The 12876-nt window shown below is 37.2% G+C and overlaps 1 protein-coding gene across 1 annotated transcript in view; it reads right to left on the reverse strand.

The window, feature by feature from the left end:
• Nucleotides 1-538: 538 nt before the first annotated feature.
• SYT9 (synaptotagmin 9) overlaps nt 539-12876 on the reverse strand; it is a 33553-nt gene continuing 21215 nt past the window's right edge. Inside the window, exons 3-6 of the mRNA XM_075163224.1 lie at nt 3286-3406; nt 2057-2228; nt 1278-1407; nt 539-707 (exon numbers count right to left, since the gene is read on the reverse strand). Of these exons, the coding sequence (XP_075019325.1) occupies nt 600-707; nt 1278-1407; nt 2057-2228; nt 3286-3406 (531 nt within the window). The 3' untranslated portion in view covers nt 539-599. The remainder of the gene's footprint in view (nt 708-1277; nt 1408-2056; nt 2229-3285; nt 3407-12876) is intronic.

The following is a 12876-nucleotide window of genomic DNA, read 5'->3' on the forward strand; positions in this document are numbered from 1 at the left end:
TGGTGCATTCCCACTGCCTGAGAGCACTCAAAGGTCTCCCTGCTGTAACTGTGCTGCTGTGGTCCCCAGGCACCAGTAAATGTAATTGCTTATGGAGACAGGGCAAGACTGTGGTATTTTTGCCATTTTGTAGCATCTTCCTATTGCCTGACAATTATTTATGGAACTGCCTAGGGTTAGTGCTTACAACCAAGTAGGTAAAGTCCTCAGTTGCATTCTAGTAACAAGGCTGCATAAAGTATATGCAGAGAAGCTGCAAACTGCCTGCCTCTGTACATTAGGTGCTTTCGGCATTGCTCGTGGCTTGATATGAATAGGATGGTTTTTCCTGTCTTTCAGCATTGGGGGTAACATTGTGGCTGTTCATAAACATAGTAGTTTCTTTTGACTGGGGTTACTGCCTGACTTTAGCCAGTGATAACAACAATAAAAATAAGTCATGGTAACTCTTAGGAAGCAATTAGATGAATTTTTGTGTCTCATGAATCAGGATTAGCATTCCCTGTATCAGGGAGAGGATTAGACAGAGGGATTAAAAGGACATCTTTACCCCACTGGACTCTGTGGAATAGCCCCTGAGGATATGGCTAAGAAAGAGTTCAACAGGAATGCCAGATTTCTGCTGAATAGGTTAAAAGGGTGAGGAAGCCTCTTCGGCAGCCATCCAAGCGCAGAAGACCTGCATAACATTTCTGCTGAATAGGGCCCTAAAGACAAAAAACAAAACAAAACAAAACAAAAAAACCATAGGAACCTTGAAAAGCTTTTCTGATTGTGTGGCTTCTTATCAACGCCTCAGATCTCCAGAGACACTTAAGCATTTTTTTTTCAGTGCAGTTAGGCATCCCTTGAGATGTGCTAGTGGCATGGATGATATATTCTTACAAGAGAAGTCAGATTAGGTTGTTATATATAAAAAAAATAGGTCTTGGTTGCTCTGTAAACAAGGTCCATTTCTTTATATCAATTATCAGTGAAAGTTACCCAAGATCTTATTTAAAAAACAAACCCAAACCCTTAATCCAGTGTATAATGTTTGGTGTTTTCAGGTCTATGTTAAAGACATTAATTACTTTCTGTCCCCCTAAAATTGAAAGGAGCAGACTTAACTTAAGTGCTGTGTTTGACTTAACATCGGTGTTTCCAAGCCCTTTTCTAGGATTCAGTGCATGCATGTGGATCTTGGTTTTGTTCATAAAATTTTATCCAACTTCTAATGCCATATGGAAGAATTTTCACAATTATAGTAATGGGTAAGCAAGAAAGAAAAGTCTTACCTCTGCAAGAGGATGCCAATGAGCAATGGGTTTCCGAGGGTATGAGAGCATTTCGTTCCAGTGGTCGCGACCTAGACTTTCTGCATCGTTGCCTACTTGACATACTCCAATGATCTCATTGTGACCTACACTGTGAAAATGTTCCATAATATTTTTTTCTTAAAATTTTACCTTTAGAACCATACCATTTACATATTTCATTAGAAACATTAATCACAGATTTTTAGAATTAATTCTTGCCTGAAAAATGTAATGAACTATAAAATACATAGGTCTGCTCTTTGCATTTCCCACTAATCAGAATAATTTCATGTTTTCCCCGTTATAGCATACACTATGTGTCTGTGTGCATTTGTTTCTTATTTTTGCATGAAGAATGCAAAAAGTTCTTTGCTTGTGTTCTGTAATTAGTTGCAAATACAAGTAAACTCTAGCCCACAATTTTAGAAATGGAGGCGTGTGTTTAAGGGGTTAGCGTAACTGTGCACAAACAGAACATCAGTGTGTGGACTGTCTGATTATATGTTCAGTTATTTCAGTTCTGGTAAGCACGTATGCAGCTTAGGTATGTCAGTTATGGATGCAAATCTGTATTTTAAAATTTAGAAAGGAAATTCTGCCTGGCAATAAAAGAAATTTTAGTCTTCTACAAAAGTCAACATGACATTAATTTCCCATTTATTGGGAAAAAATGATAACTTTGTTTCTGGATGCAAATCTACTGTGCAAGACTTTGTAAGCCAATAGATTATGTTATTTTACAGCTACAGGTATCTCACCGGTCATAATCCATAACAGCTATTGACAAGTTAATTTGGTCAATGTTTTCTGGAGGGACATCAAAGACTATGGCTTCATTGTAAACAGGATTAAGGGTATTCCTCTTGATGGAAGTTTTTCTTTTCTTTAGTCGCCTTCCTTCACACATTAAAGAAACCTTCACGTAGGGATCTGTGTGAATCATAAGAATAATGTTAGTGTTCTTTTGCTGTTTTTAAGCAAACATAAATGGAAAGTGAAGGGGGCAGCCTTCTTGTATGCCCATACCTGCTTGCAGAACTAGTCACCTCAACCTGACTGGAATTTGTGCTTCTTTATTACCATGGAATGCCTGGGAGGCAGTGGAGCTTTGAAAGGTTTACCTGGTTGACTGCTTATAATGAACAATTTAGGATCAAGAAGCTTCTTGTTGTGTATCGACTTCTCAAAGGGTATGAAAATATCCACTGAACTGTGTTATACATGACTGTTTTATACAACAGCCTGTGTATCAGCCTATTTATAACAGTCCAATTACTTGTAGGATTTGTAGGACAGATAGAAGACGACAATATTTTACACAGTGGGATTTACTGATGTATGGTTAAATATAATTCAAAGTGTAACAATTAATGGCTTATATTTCTCAAGAGAATTATAATTATTTTTAAACTCCTGAATGTAGTAAAAAAAGCTATTTCTTTCTAGCTCCTTTCTGGGAGCTCTACAACTCCCTGCTAGTATTTAGAAGTCATCTATGAACTCTTATTTACATTAGTTTCTTGTTTTCATCATCAAATTTTGAAAGGGTTGCTGAAAGGAGTCTGGGATGGTGACTGTTTTGTCCATATGCCAACAACAGCAGAGTTGGCTCAGTGGCTCTTGGAGACTGTCTGAGAGGGTCAGTCTGCCTCTGTGCCATAGCCATAACTAATAGTCTGCTGTGCAATCGAATTCCCAGTGTTACGAACGCATTTTGGCCAACTTGTGCTATTCTGAATCACAGTGGCTTTAGAAACAATAATCTTGCTGTCTTTTTAAGAGCAGATTATTTTAAACCGTTGGTTGCAGCAGAACAAACTAAAATATGTTATTTACTTCTCAGAAACTCCTGTACTCAAGTAACTCAAGAGCTTGCAGTATAAGAACCCTCTTCTGAAAAATCATTCTGGGAATTGACAGTGCTGAGTTCTGTGGCTTGGGAGGAAAATGGGACAGAAATCCACGTTGAGCATTAAATCATTCCTACCTGATGCTCCTGTGATATCCATTGCCTTTAGATTTCTTGCCTTTATTATTGTAATAGTTAGTCTACCAGCTGTTGGAAGGTAGCAAAGTGAAAACATCAGGTCACCAAGATCCACATTATCCTGTTCCAAGGAAAGAGAGACAATGTGAAGCAGAACAATTTTCCCTAGCCATAACAGGAGCTAAAGGTAAAATATACCTTTGGGGATTTGAAGCTATGCAAGCAAAAGCTGAATTCTCATTGTGAAACATACCTGAAAAAATAGACGCATATCCGCATACAATGTTGAAGTCGCTATGTTTGTTGCTAGACCACCAAAGTTCTCAAGTGTAAATGTGGTTATAGTTTCTAGCACTCAGTCCTTGGAGATGAAACACATTTAAGTGATGAGGCAGTAGAATATCTTTGTTCTATTTTATGTTTTGTAATGATTTGTGTGTATCGTTGACAAGTTGCAACAGATTTCTAGGCCTTTCCTTCTGGTCTGCAGAAGGATACCCACAGAGAGGTTCACAGAAAGAACATTGGTTGGGCCGGGCAAAGTTTTATGCAACTCTCAAGGTGTAGTAGGGGTGAAGTCACTATGGTAATGGAGCAGTCTCCACCAGAAGTAGAGTAAGGACATTACTTCCTGCGCCTTGCGTAGACAAGTGAGCTCCTTCAAGTAAGCTTATCCACCTGCTTCATTGATAGAATGATTTGCAACCCTTTCCTATGTCAATGGCATCAGGGTTTCAGAAAGGTAGTAGAAAATGAGCAAACCCTCTTTGCAGTTACAAAGCATGTGGTTTTTTTTAAAAGGAAATCCAGATCTTATATAAAAAATATAGTGAATAAAGGATTCTATTAAATGATTTCCGGGATTTGATTAGTATTTTTTTGACTGAGCAGTGAAATGGTACTTTTATAGACCTATCTCCTGTAACTTAATATTTCACTCTTGACTGAAAAAAGTTATCCTGTTCAGCAAATTCAGAGCTACATTCTAGGTTTTATAGGGAAGGGAAATACAGCTGTTGTGGAATATGTGTAGTTTGCCCACCTAGCTTTGTGCAATAGCTTCTCTCCTTTCTCAGGTTGGCTCCTTCTGTGTCAGTCACCAAAATATGAAGGGTGGTGGATGACATAGAAGGTGAGTGAAAATACCTTGAACCAGCTCCTTACAGTTTAGTGTTTGTCTCTGAGCTAGCTGCTGTATAGGCCAATGCCCAGAGCCTATGCAGTCACTTTATGCAGCTTCATGAGTTAGCAGGGGACACATGCAGGACAGAACAAACTGCTGTTGCAGAGTTGTAGAAAAATGTTATGTTGGAAGGGATTTCTAGAGGTCACTTGATCCAACCCCTTGCTCAAGAAAGGCATCTTCACTTTACTTCTTCTCAGCTCATGCAAAGGAAAAAGAAATCATGTATATTAATTCAGAAATAGGTCCTTTCCTTGTGCTGTTATTGGAGAGAGCTGCTGTCAAAGAAGGAAAAAGCTGGTATTATGGGCCCTTTGTCATTAATAACTCGCTTTTAATCCTGACTTGACTTCTTCAACTATCATCTTTTCCATTCTAAAGATCAGTGTTTCATGGTAGCTGTAAAGCTAATAAAAGTTGTGACATGGTCAAGATAGCTGATATGACTCACCCTGTTTAGTGCCTCTTGATGGATCATACCTGGAAGCAGACCTGCTGCAACAAACTGTCTCACTGACTCACTTTGACTGTGGGAGGATCAAAGTGCTGTTTGAGAAGGTGATGCTGTAAGAAGTCCTACAGGCTAAAGTGATGTCAGCACATCCAGGAGAAATTTCTCTTGGTTAACACCTGCACTTAACATTACAGGAGGAATAATTGATCTCTGAAATTTTCCCAGTGGTCAGCTGGAGCTTGATACCTATAACCCGGGGAACAGGAAGCAAAGATTTCACTTATACTTCCCATTGTGAGGAAGAAAATCTTCCAGAATTTAAGTGTTTGACTTCCTCAGCTCCGAGGTGCTGAGATTTGTAACTGTGGAATTCTCTCTCGTGCTGCTAACCCTGCAACTCTGGGGGGAGCAGAATTTCATAAGCCATTTAAAGAAATTATTGAGTGAAGCCAGATTTTGGCAATCTGGGGAATTTTCACTCTGGCAAACTTTGATTGAGAGGTTATTTTTCATTAATTGGTCACAAACTTTTAGAAGATAGCATCATTGAATCACTCAGTTTTTCTCTGACCATAAAGAAGCCCATCAGGCATCTGTTGTTTTAACTGTGTATCTCAGTATTCTTAGATATTGTCAACTATGTCAAAGTCATTCTGTGTTCAACTCCAGTGCTCCGCTTGATGATTAGGTAATTCATTATGTGAATACTGTAAATGCTTTACTGTTACTGCCAAATACAAGAGTTTCTATTCCAGATTTGATCATCCTGAATGAACATTTTAAAACCTTTTATCAGTTCTTATCAAGAAGTTACTAGGTAAATGAATTACTATACAATTCTTTTAGATACAAATTCCAAGAAATATGTTATCCCTCTGCATAAATGAATTCATTAGGAAAGAAGAGATCACATGTATTGAATACAGTATTAGGGATTATGCCATAATATACTTATCCATAAACTTTTCCTTACATTTGAAAAGTAATCTTCACCTACACTGTGATGTATTTTTTATCAAATGTTACAATGACAAAAATACTTTGTTAATGCTTTTCCAAAAATTGCACTGGGCATTATACAGAAAAACCTTGTTAAACTGGAAACCGAGCCTGCAATTTCTTCAGTCTTTTACAGTTCTAGAAGTTGTAAGTGTTGCAGAAATGGATCACAGATGATTGTGAGATTCAGTCTGTTCATAAGCCAATGCTAGTAGTAATCTAACCACGGCAGTCTGAGAATGTAATTGAAGGAAAGCTTGCAGGCAGAAGCAGGAGAGAGACATACTTTTTTGGCAGGCAAATCCTTCTCTGAGTCTGAAAAAGAAGCCCTGTCTTCTCACACTTTAGTTTTGATTTGTAGTGAATTAACTACTATTCCATAATACTGGTTACTTGTAAATGTTTTCTTAATTTTGGAAAGACAGATTTTCTAACAGAGTGAGCCTTTCCCAGTGCCCTGGCTATTCCACCCTGCTTACCCCTATTTTCTGTAATTGAAGGGCATTTTTAACTGTTCCAAACATTGTAAATTTTGCTGTTGGTGCTTCAAGGTTCAACTTAATGAGGGAATGTTCTTCAAAGAGTACCACAAACTGTGACTGCACCACAGAATCTGCATGTGTGTGTTCATCTGTCTGGGTAACTGGAGGTCAGTGGTGTCACAGGCATGACCGTTACATCCAGCAAACACAGGTCCTTACTATAAATTCGGTTTCTTAATAGAACCAAGGTCTATATAACAGAGCACAGAGAGGATTATTGCACATCTTCACTAATTTAAAATCACTGAGCCACATGGCTTAAGCCATGGATTGTCACTAAACGTGTACTGTATTATTAAGAAATAGCTTTAAGGAACAGAATTAACAAGCATAGAGGGCAGGATCTTCTGCAAGGATCTCAATAAGCATTGAGTACTTATGTGTTACTATGTATGCTTGAGAACATGTGGTGATATAAATATTACACTGCCAGAGACATTTTTAAATTCCTGCTTAGGAAAAGATTTCATAATATTGTAGGTTGTCAAGTCATGTATTTTGTACATTCCAAATTTGTGTCTAACTTTATTTAGTGTGGTAGTAATACATATTGTGCAAGTTACAGTGCAACCAGTACAGCCCTAATATAACCAGACCAAAAGGCTGGTTAATAGTATTAATAACTTAAAAGAAAATATTTGAAAGAGAATGAAATTACAATAATAATTTATTTATAGGAATATGGCCTATATTATTTTTATTTTGGCCTGTTCAGCAGGAAGGATATTGTAAGAACTAAACAAATATGCTGTGATAAACATACCTAAGGTCCAAGCTCCTCTCCCATTGTCCTCAAAAATTGTCCACGATCAAAGCAAGAAAGCACTACCTCCATTTTTAATCTATAACCTGCTCACTCCTGTATTCTGAAAAAGGTAGAACAAGATTGGTGCCCAGGCTTCAGCTTTAGGCTTGGGGTGATGGCTGAGTGCCTTGATGTTGTTGGCTGTGCCTTACCTGTGAGCCGCACAACCTGTCTGATGTCTCTTTCTGATAATTCTGCCTTTGTCTCTGAGCCCATGTTCTGTTAATGTAGTCTTTTATTCAACAGGGCAAGAGCATGAAGTATCTTCCTTGAAAAATTGCCCTGGGAGAGTTAGATGTATTCAATACTGGGTAGCAGTCAGCTGGAGAGTTCAAACCAGAGGTGTAAATCACAAGGTTTGCCTGAAAACTGTATCTTCACAAAGGGAATGAATCCCTTACTGGAACCTCAAGATAAATAAGACCCTTTCATTGCTGTTAGGAGAGTGGAGACACGACCTCCCTCACATTATGCTTCCTCCTTGTTCCATTTCTGGTGGAAATATTTGATATATCATAAAAATCATGGCTTCTACTGAAAGGTTTATTGTTCCTGGTTTTCCCAGAAAATGTTTCTGGTTTCCCCCCTGCAAAACTAACAAAGTGATAATATATCTTTTAAAATGCTGAATTCCAATAGTAATGTTAATAGCTTGTTAGTCTATAGTCACACAGTATTTATAGATTTTAAAATTATTAATTTCGTTAAAGATTAGCCTGCAGGATAAATCACTCCCTAGTACTGTGTCTACAGCTCCATGCTGGTGCTTAGGTGAGTATAACTCAGCATATTAAACAGGGAGACATGTAATCTTAAAAATGACTGAAATGATGGGCCCTTAAATGGCTTCACGTTTAATTCCTTGGAGGCTGCATTAAGAAGCGCAGGGTGGATCAAACCTTCTCAGTGAAACCTGTACGTTACCTGGTAGTTAGGGAGTTTCTGACAAATGGGGATGACATTTGGGATCAGATTTCTCCTCTCCTTTCTCATAAATACATTTGGGTGCAGAGAATGGGTGTGTAAAACCACGCAAAACAGGCAGCAAGGGATGGAAGGAAACAAGACAAATTATAGGTTACGCCTTCTGCTTTTGCCTTTGGTCTAGAATAAGATATGCTGTCCTTGAGTTAGGCAATCATAAGTTTTGAGCCCATTTCTCCAGAAACTTGCATTTTGTATTTCTGGAGCAGACAAGCTGTGATAGGTTGCTATCACGTAGTGCCTGTGCCACCCTAATTAAAGCATATATCTCAATTATATCAGGTTCCTCAGTTCCCCATCTATAAAAAGACAGACACTACATTTTTACTTTTCTGGTATGTTGCAAAAATAATGCTAATTATGGATTGTGAGGTGCTTAGATGTATTTTTATGAATCTCATCAATTTACCATTAATGGGAGCACTTACAGGCAGTGGTGCCCTTGCTTATTTCTTCTAAAGTTGCTAAGTGTTGAATGAGGTTTTCAAGGCACTAGTGATTTTAGAGATTTTATAAATTCTTATTGCTGTGTCAGAGCTGTACAGCTCAGGCAATGGTAACTTTGCATACTACCTCCTTTAGCAGTTATACATGTCTCTGCAAAGGTCACTGGAAAAGAGAAAAATAGCAGAGGTTTCATGAAATGAGATGATATCATATGAGCTTCTGAAGCACAGAAAAGATTGATTACTAATATTTAATTAAATTCTCTCTTTTTTTTTTTCTCCTAGCTGAGGAGCATTAGTTGTATATTAAAAAAAAAATCTTCCTAGTTATTTCATAATCTTTATTGGAATTAATGGAATTATACTTCTGTAATGCAAGACAAATTTTACTGTACATCATTAATATTTGATAATGTGGGGTTTTGAATTTTGCAGGGATTTATTTTAGAGAAGGTTCACTCTGCTAAGATGAGGATAATTTAAGTATACTAGGTATACATGTGAAGTCTAAATGAATTAAAAATACTTTAAGCAGTGCTATCTGCTCTTTGGGATATACATTTATTAAACTGTTCATCTGTGTTGAGAAGTCTGGATTCAAATTTGAGTGAGCTAAGATATTAATTCAATTCAGGTACATGTCCAGGACACAAATATTATGCAAATACCACACTAAACAAATTTGAGACTCTAATCTCTTTGGAAATGATTGTAAATCTAAAGTATCTAACATGACAAACTCATGAAGTTAGCTCTACAGTTTTTATTATTTCATCATAGAATTATTTTGAGTTGTATGTATGAGAAATGTATATTGAGAAAAATGCTTTAGAAATGTTTGATTTTAATTGAATTTGCACGTGACTAGAAGAGTGCCAGCTGCCTTCTCATTACACATTTTAAGATGAATAGAGAAGATATGACTGGAAAATTCTATTTTCATGACATCTTAAATCAAATAAATGAACTCTAGTAAAGTAGGCATTTATTAATGCCTCAATCAAACTATATCTACAGAGACATGATTAAGTAAAGTTTGTGGAAAATGGGAATGGCCTATCTTTTACCATTATTCTTTCAATACATCAATGTCATGCTATTTTTCATGTTGTACGTTAATTTGCAAATTGTATTATTTTCTCAGTGTGATTCCATTTTTTGCATTTCATTGTCTTCATTTCTTTTATTCATGGTTTTCTTTAAAAATGAAAGCAAATAAGTAAAGAAGCTTTTAGAGCTAGGTATGTGAAAATGAGTCTGATATCACTAGAAAAGAACATTAAAAACAATTCTGAAACTCGGTTTCTCTACAGTGAAGGAATATAAGAAAGCTGAAATGTTTGATTGTAATTCAGTCTGGATTTTATATTGCTTTGCGTACACAGTATAATGCCTATACAAGTGTATGAAGTGTATATGTAGAAGCTAGTCTGATGGGATGCACAAAAAGGCAGGATAGAAAGGGCACCTTTGACTCCCTAGTAGTCTCTCCATGGGTTTACTACCATTTGTTACTTAGCACACTGATAAAAATGCTGGCCCTGAGAGATTCTTGCATGACTAATGCAGTGAAAGGTATCATCAGCTAAAGAATCTAAGCAAAAAAAGACTTACAAGGGGGAAAGAAAGCACTTAGGCCAGCCAGCCAACAGAAGGTGTTTCATGTTCCAATTTAAAAAAAAATCCTCTGACAGCTAAGTTCAACTTCAACTTTACTGCTTAACTAAGCATGTAGCTTGATTTTTCTCTGTTAGGATTTATATTAGTAATGCCAAGATGATAGTACAACAGAGTTTCTACTACCTTTGCTCTGAGGTATTCTGGACCATCTTACAGTCAGATAGATGTCTTGCCCGACAGACCAATTCTGAATACCACAACTTTGTGCTGTACTTTGTAGGGACTGAAAGAAGCAAGAATCCTTCCTGCAGACCAGGTCGTAAGTCTCTATGATTATCAGCTCAGGGAGTGTATGTTCTTATTTTAACTTACTCATAGTTTTGCCTAGCATCTTGGCAACTTCTATATAAAGACTGTATCAACAGTAAAGCATCCAGCAGATAGCATATCCTCCATCTCTGCTTCAGAGCCTGGAGATCTTTTGATGTAGATTTTTGTTGTTTTTTTTTTTTCTCCTGTTTCTATCCTCCTTGTGTCATGACTACTTTTCTTTAAGGCAGATCACTGCAGTCCACATAAGGAAGATCCTCCAGACATGACTTTGTGTTGTGCCAGTCAGTCAAGATATCTTAGAATGTGGGTAGCTGGAGTCAAACGATAAGCCTTTTGCCTTCATATATGTTTTAGAACAATCCAGTTAATGTCTTTGAGAAGAACATACATGTATCTTGCTCTTGCCACAATGTCCTTAATAAGTCAAGGACAGAGGCCTTTTCCTGTAGGCAGTCAATGTATTTATCTCTCCAAAGACCCAACATCTCCACTGTCATAATTTATATCCTATAAATAGGATGGCAGTGATTAACTGAAACTGCCTTTCCAATCGGTTAGCTGCATATTGTTCTCAGTTATCTGAATGCATTTGCAGAATATATTTGTTCTTACTGAGACATTTAAGACTTTATTGATAAATTATTCTGTAATAAGATCCTTACTTTAAAAAAGCCTCCATTCAGTAAAGATAAACTTCATACACATATTTTTAAACATATGCTTAAATCCTATAGATTTTACTTTGAATCCTTTACATAGATTTTCAATTCCCAACAACTAAAGTGCTTTCCTGAATCTGGACTTAAGAGTGAATCTAATGAATCATCCTGTAGCTATTCAGATAGAGATAATGTCTTAATTTGTTCCAAACTAAATTGATGAACTGGGGAGATAGTCTGAACTGAGCTAATGAAAATTAGTAGAGACATGATTGGAAAAGCTGGAGTACTTGTCCTGTTTATGTGTGGTGGCTGTGTCAGAAATTGATTTCACAAGAAAAACAGAAATGAGGAATTCTGAAAATGAAACTTTTGTAGAAATTTAATATAGGTAATTTTTAACTTCCTCATCAGTTATTAAGAGGAGGAAAGAGTGTGTGCACAGAGTTGTTTCTGAAGGCTTGCTAGATGGCATTGTTGGTCAGAGAAAGAAGTTGTTAAAGTCGAAGTTTCTCCTTGCAAGTTAACTATTCTGCTGAAAAGTATTTTGTTTTCTTGAATTGTTGTTACTGTATGCAACTCTTCTATGACTTGTCACTTTTTACAAAATACAAAGTTCACATTGATTTAATAATGCAAAAAACTCTGCCGTCTGCCCTGACTCTTCTTTTCCAGGCATTGCAGACTGCCTTCTATCATTTTGGTTGTTACTGGGAGGCAGGGGGTGCGTGTGTGTGTGTGGGAGGGGAGGATAGGGAACGCTAGAGAGCAAGAGAAGATCCTTGTATCTTCCTGATCTAATATTTTAAAATGAAAATGTCATAACCTGTAAGATGTGAGTTTACAGGTTAGGTGCTGTGGACAGATTTGCTCCTCCTTTTCTTCCAGTATATCCCACTTCAGTGTATCCCACCTTGTCAGGGTTTACATGTTGCTACCTTTGGTATTGTGCTTCAAAAGTCTTTTGAAAGGAAAGCCTCTTGAGGGTGGGTTTGATTTCACAATGCTAAAGCTTTAAATGATAGTACTTTAGCACACAGTTGACTCAAACCTTTCTCTCTGCAGAGAAGGCAGTGGTGCTTTAGAAATATTGACAAGCTTGGGAACAGCAATGTTCTATATAGGAATAGATGTTTGGAGGGCAACTGTTCTCTCAAAAGGAAATGTAAGGAAGACCTTCAGCTGGGAAACATAAGAGTTTTGAGTTAGGTGAAGATGGTAAAAATGGAAGGTCAAGTAGGTCAGGCAGACAGGGGATGCTTCACAGAGGGAAGTTTCACAAAACAATCTAACAGTGTAATCTGGAAAAATGGGCAGTAGTTTCCCAAAGTGAGGACCAAAGCTTTTAATGAATGTCCATCAGTATCTGTCATGTCAAACCCGATAATATTTCAACAAGCTGTAATTGATTTGGATTATACCTCAATTTTTTGTGGAATACTGAGATTGAAAAAACAAAGAAAACCAGAAGCTAATGGCATTGTAGTGCACAGTATCTTACAACACAAACTAATCTGGGTTGGTGGTGTGGTTTAACCCGGCAGGCAGCCAAACACGACACAGCTG

Source organism: Calonectris borealis, chromosome 14 (assembly GCF_964195595.1).
Source record: "Calonectris borealis chromosome 14, bCalBor7.hap1.2, whole genome shotgun sequence".
Lineage (NCBI taxonomy): Eukaryota > Metazoa > Chordata > Aves > Procellariiformes > Procellariidae > Calonectris > Calonectris borealis.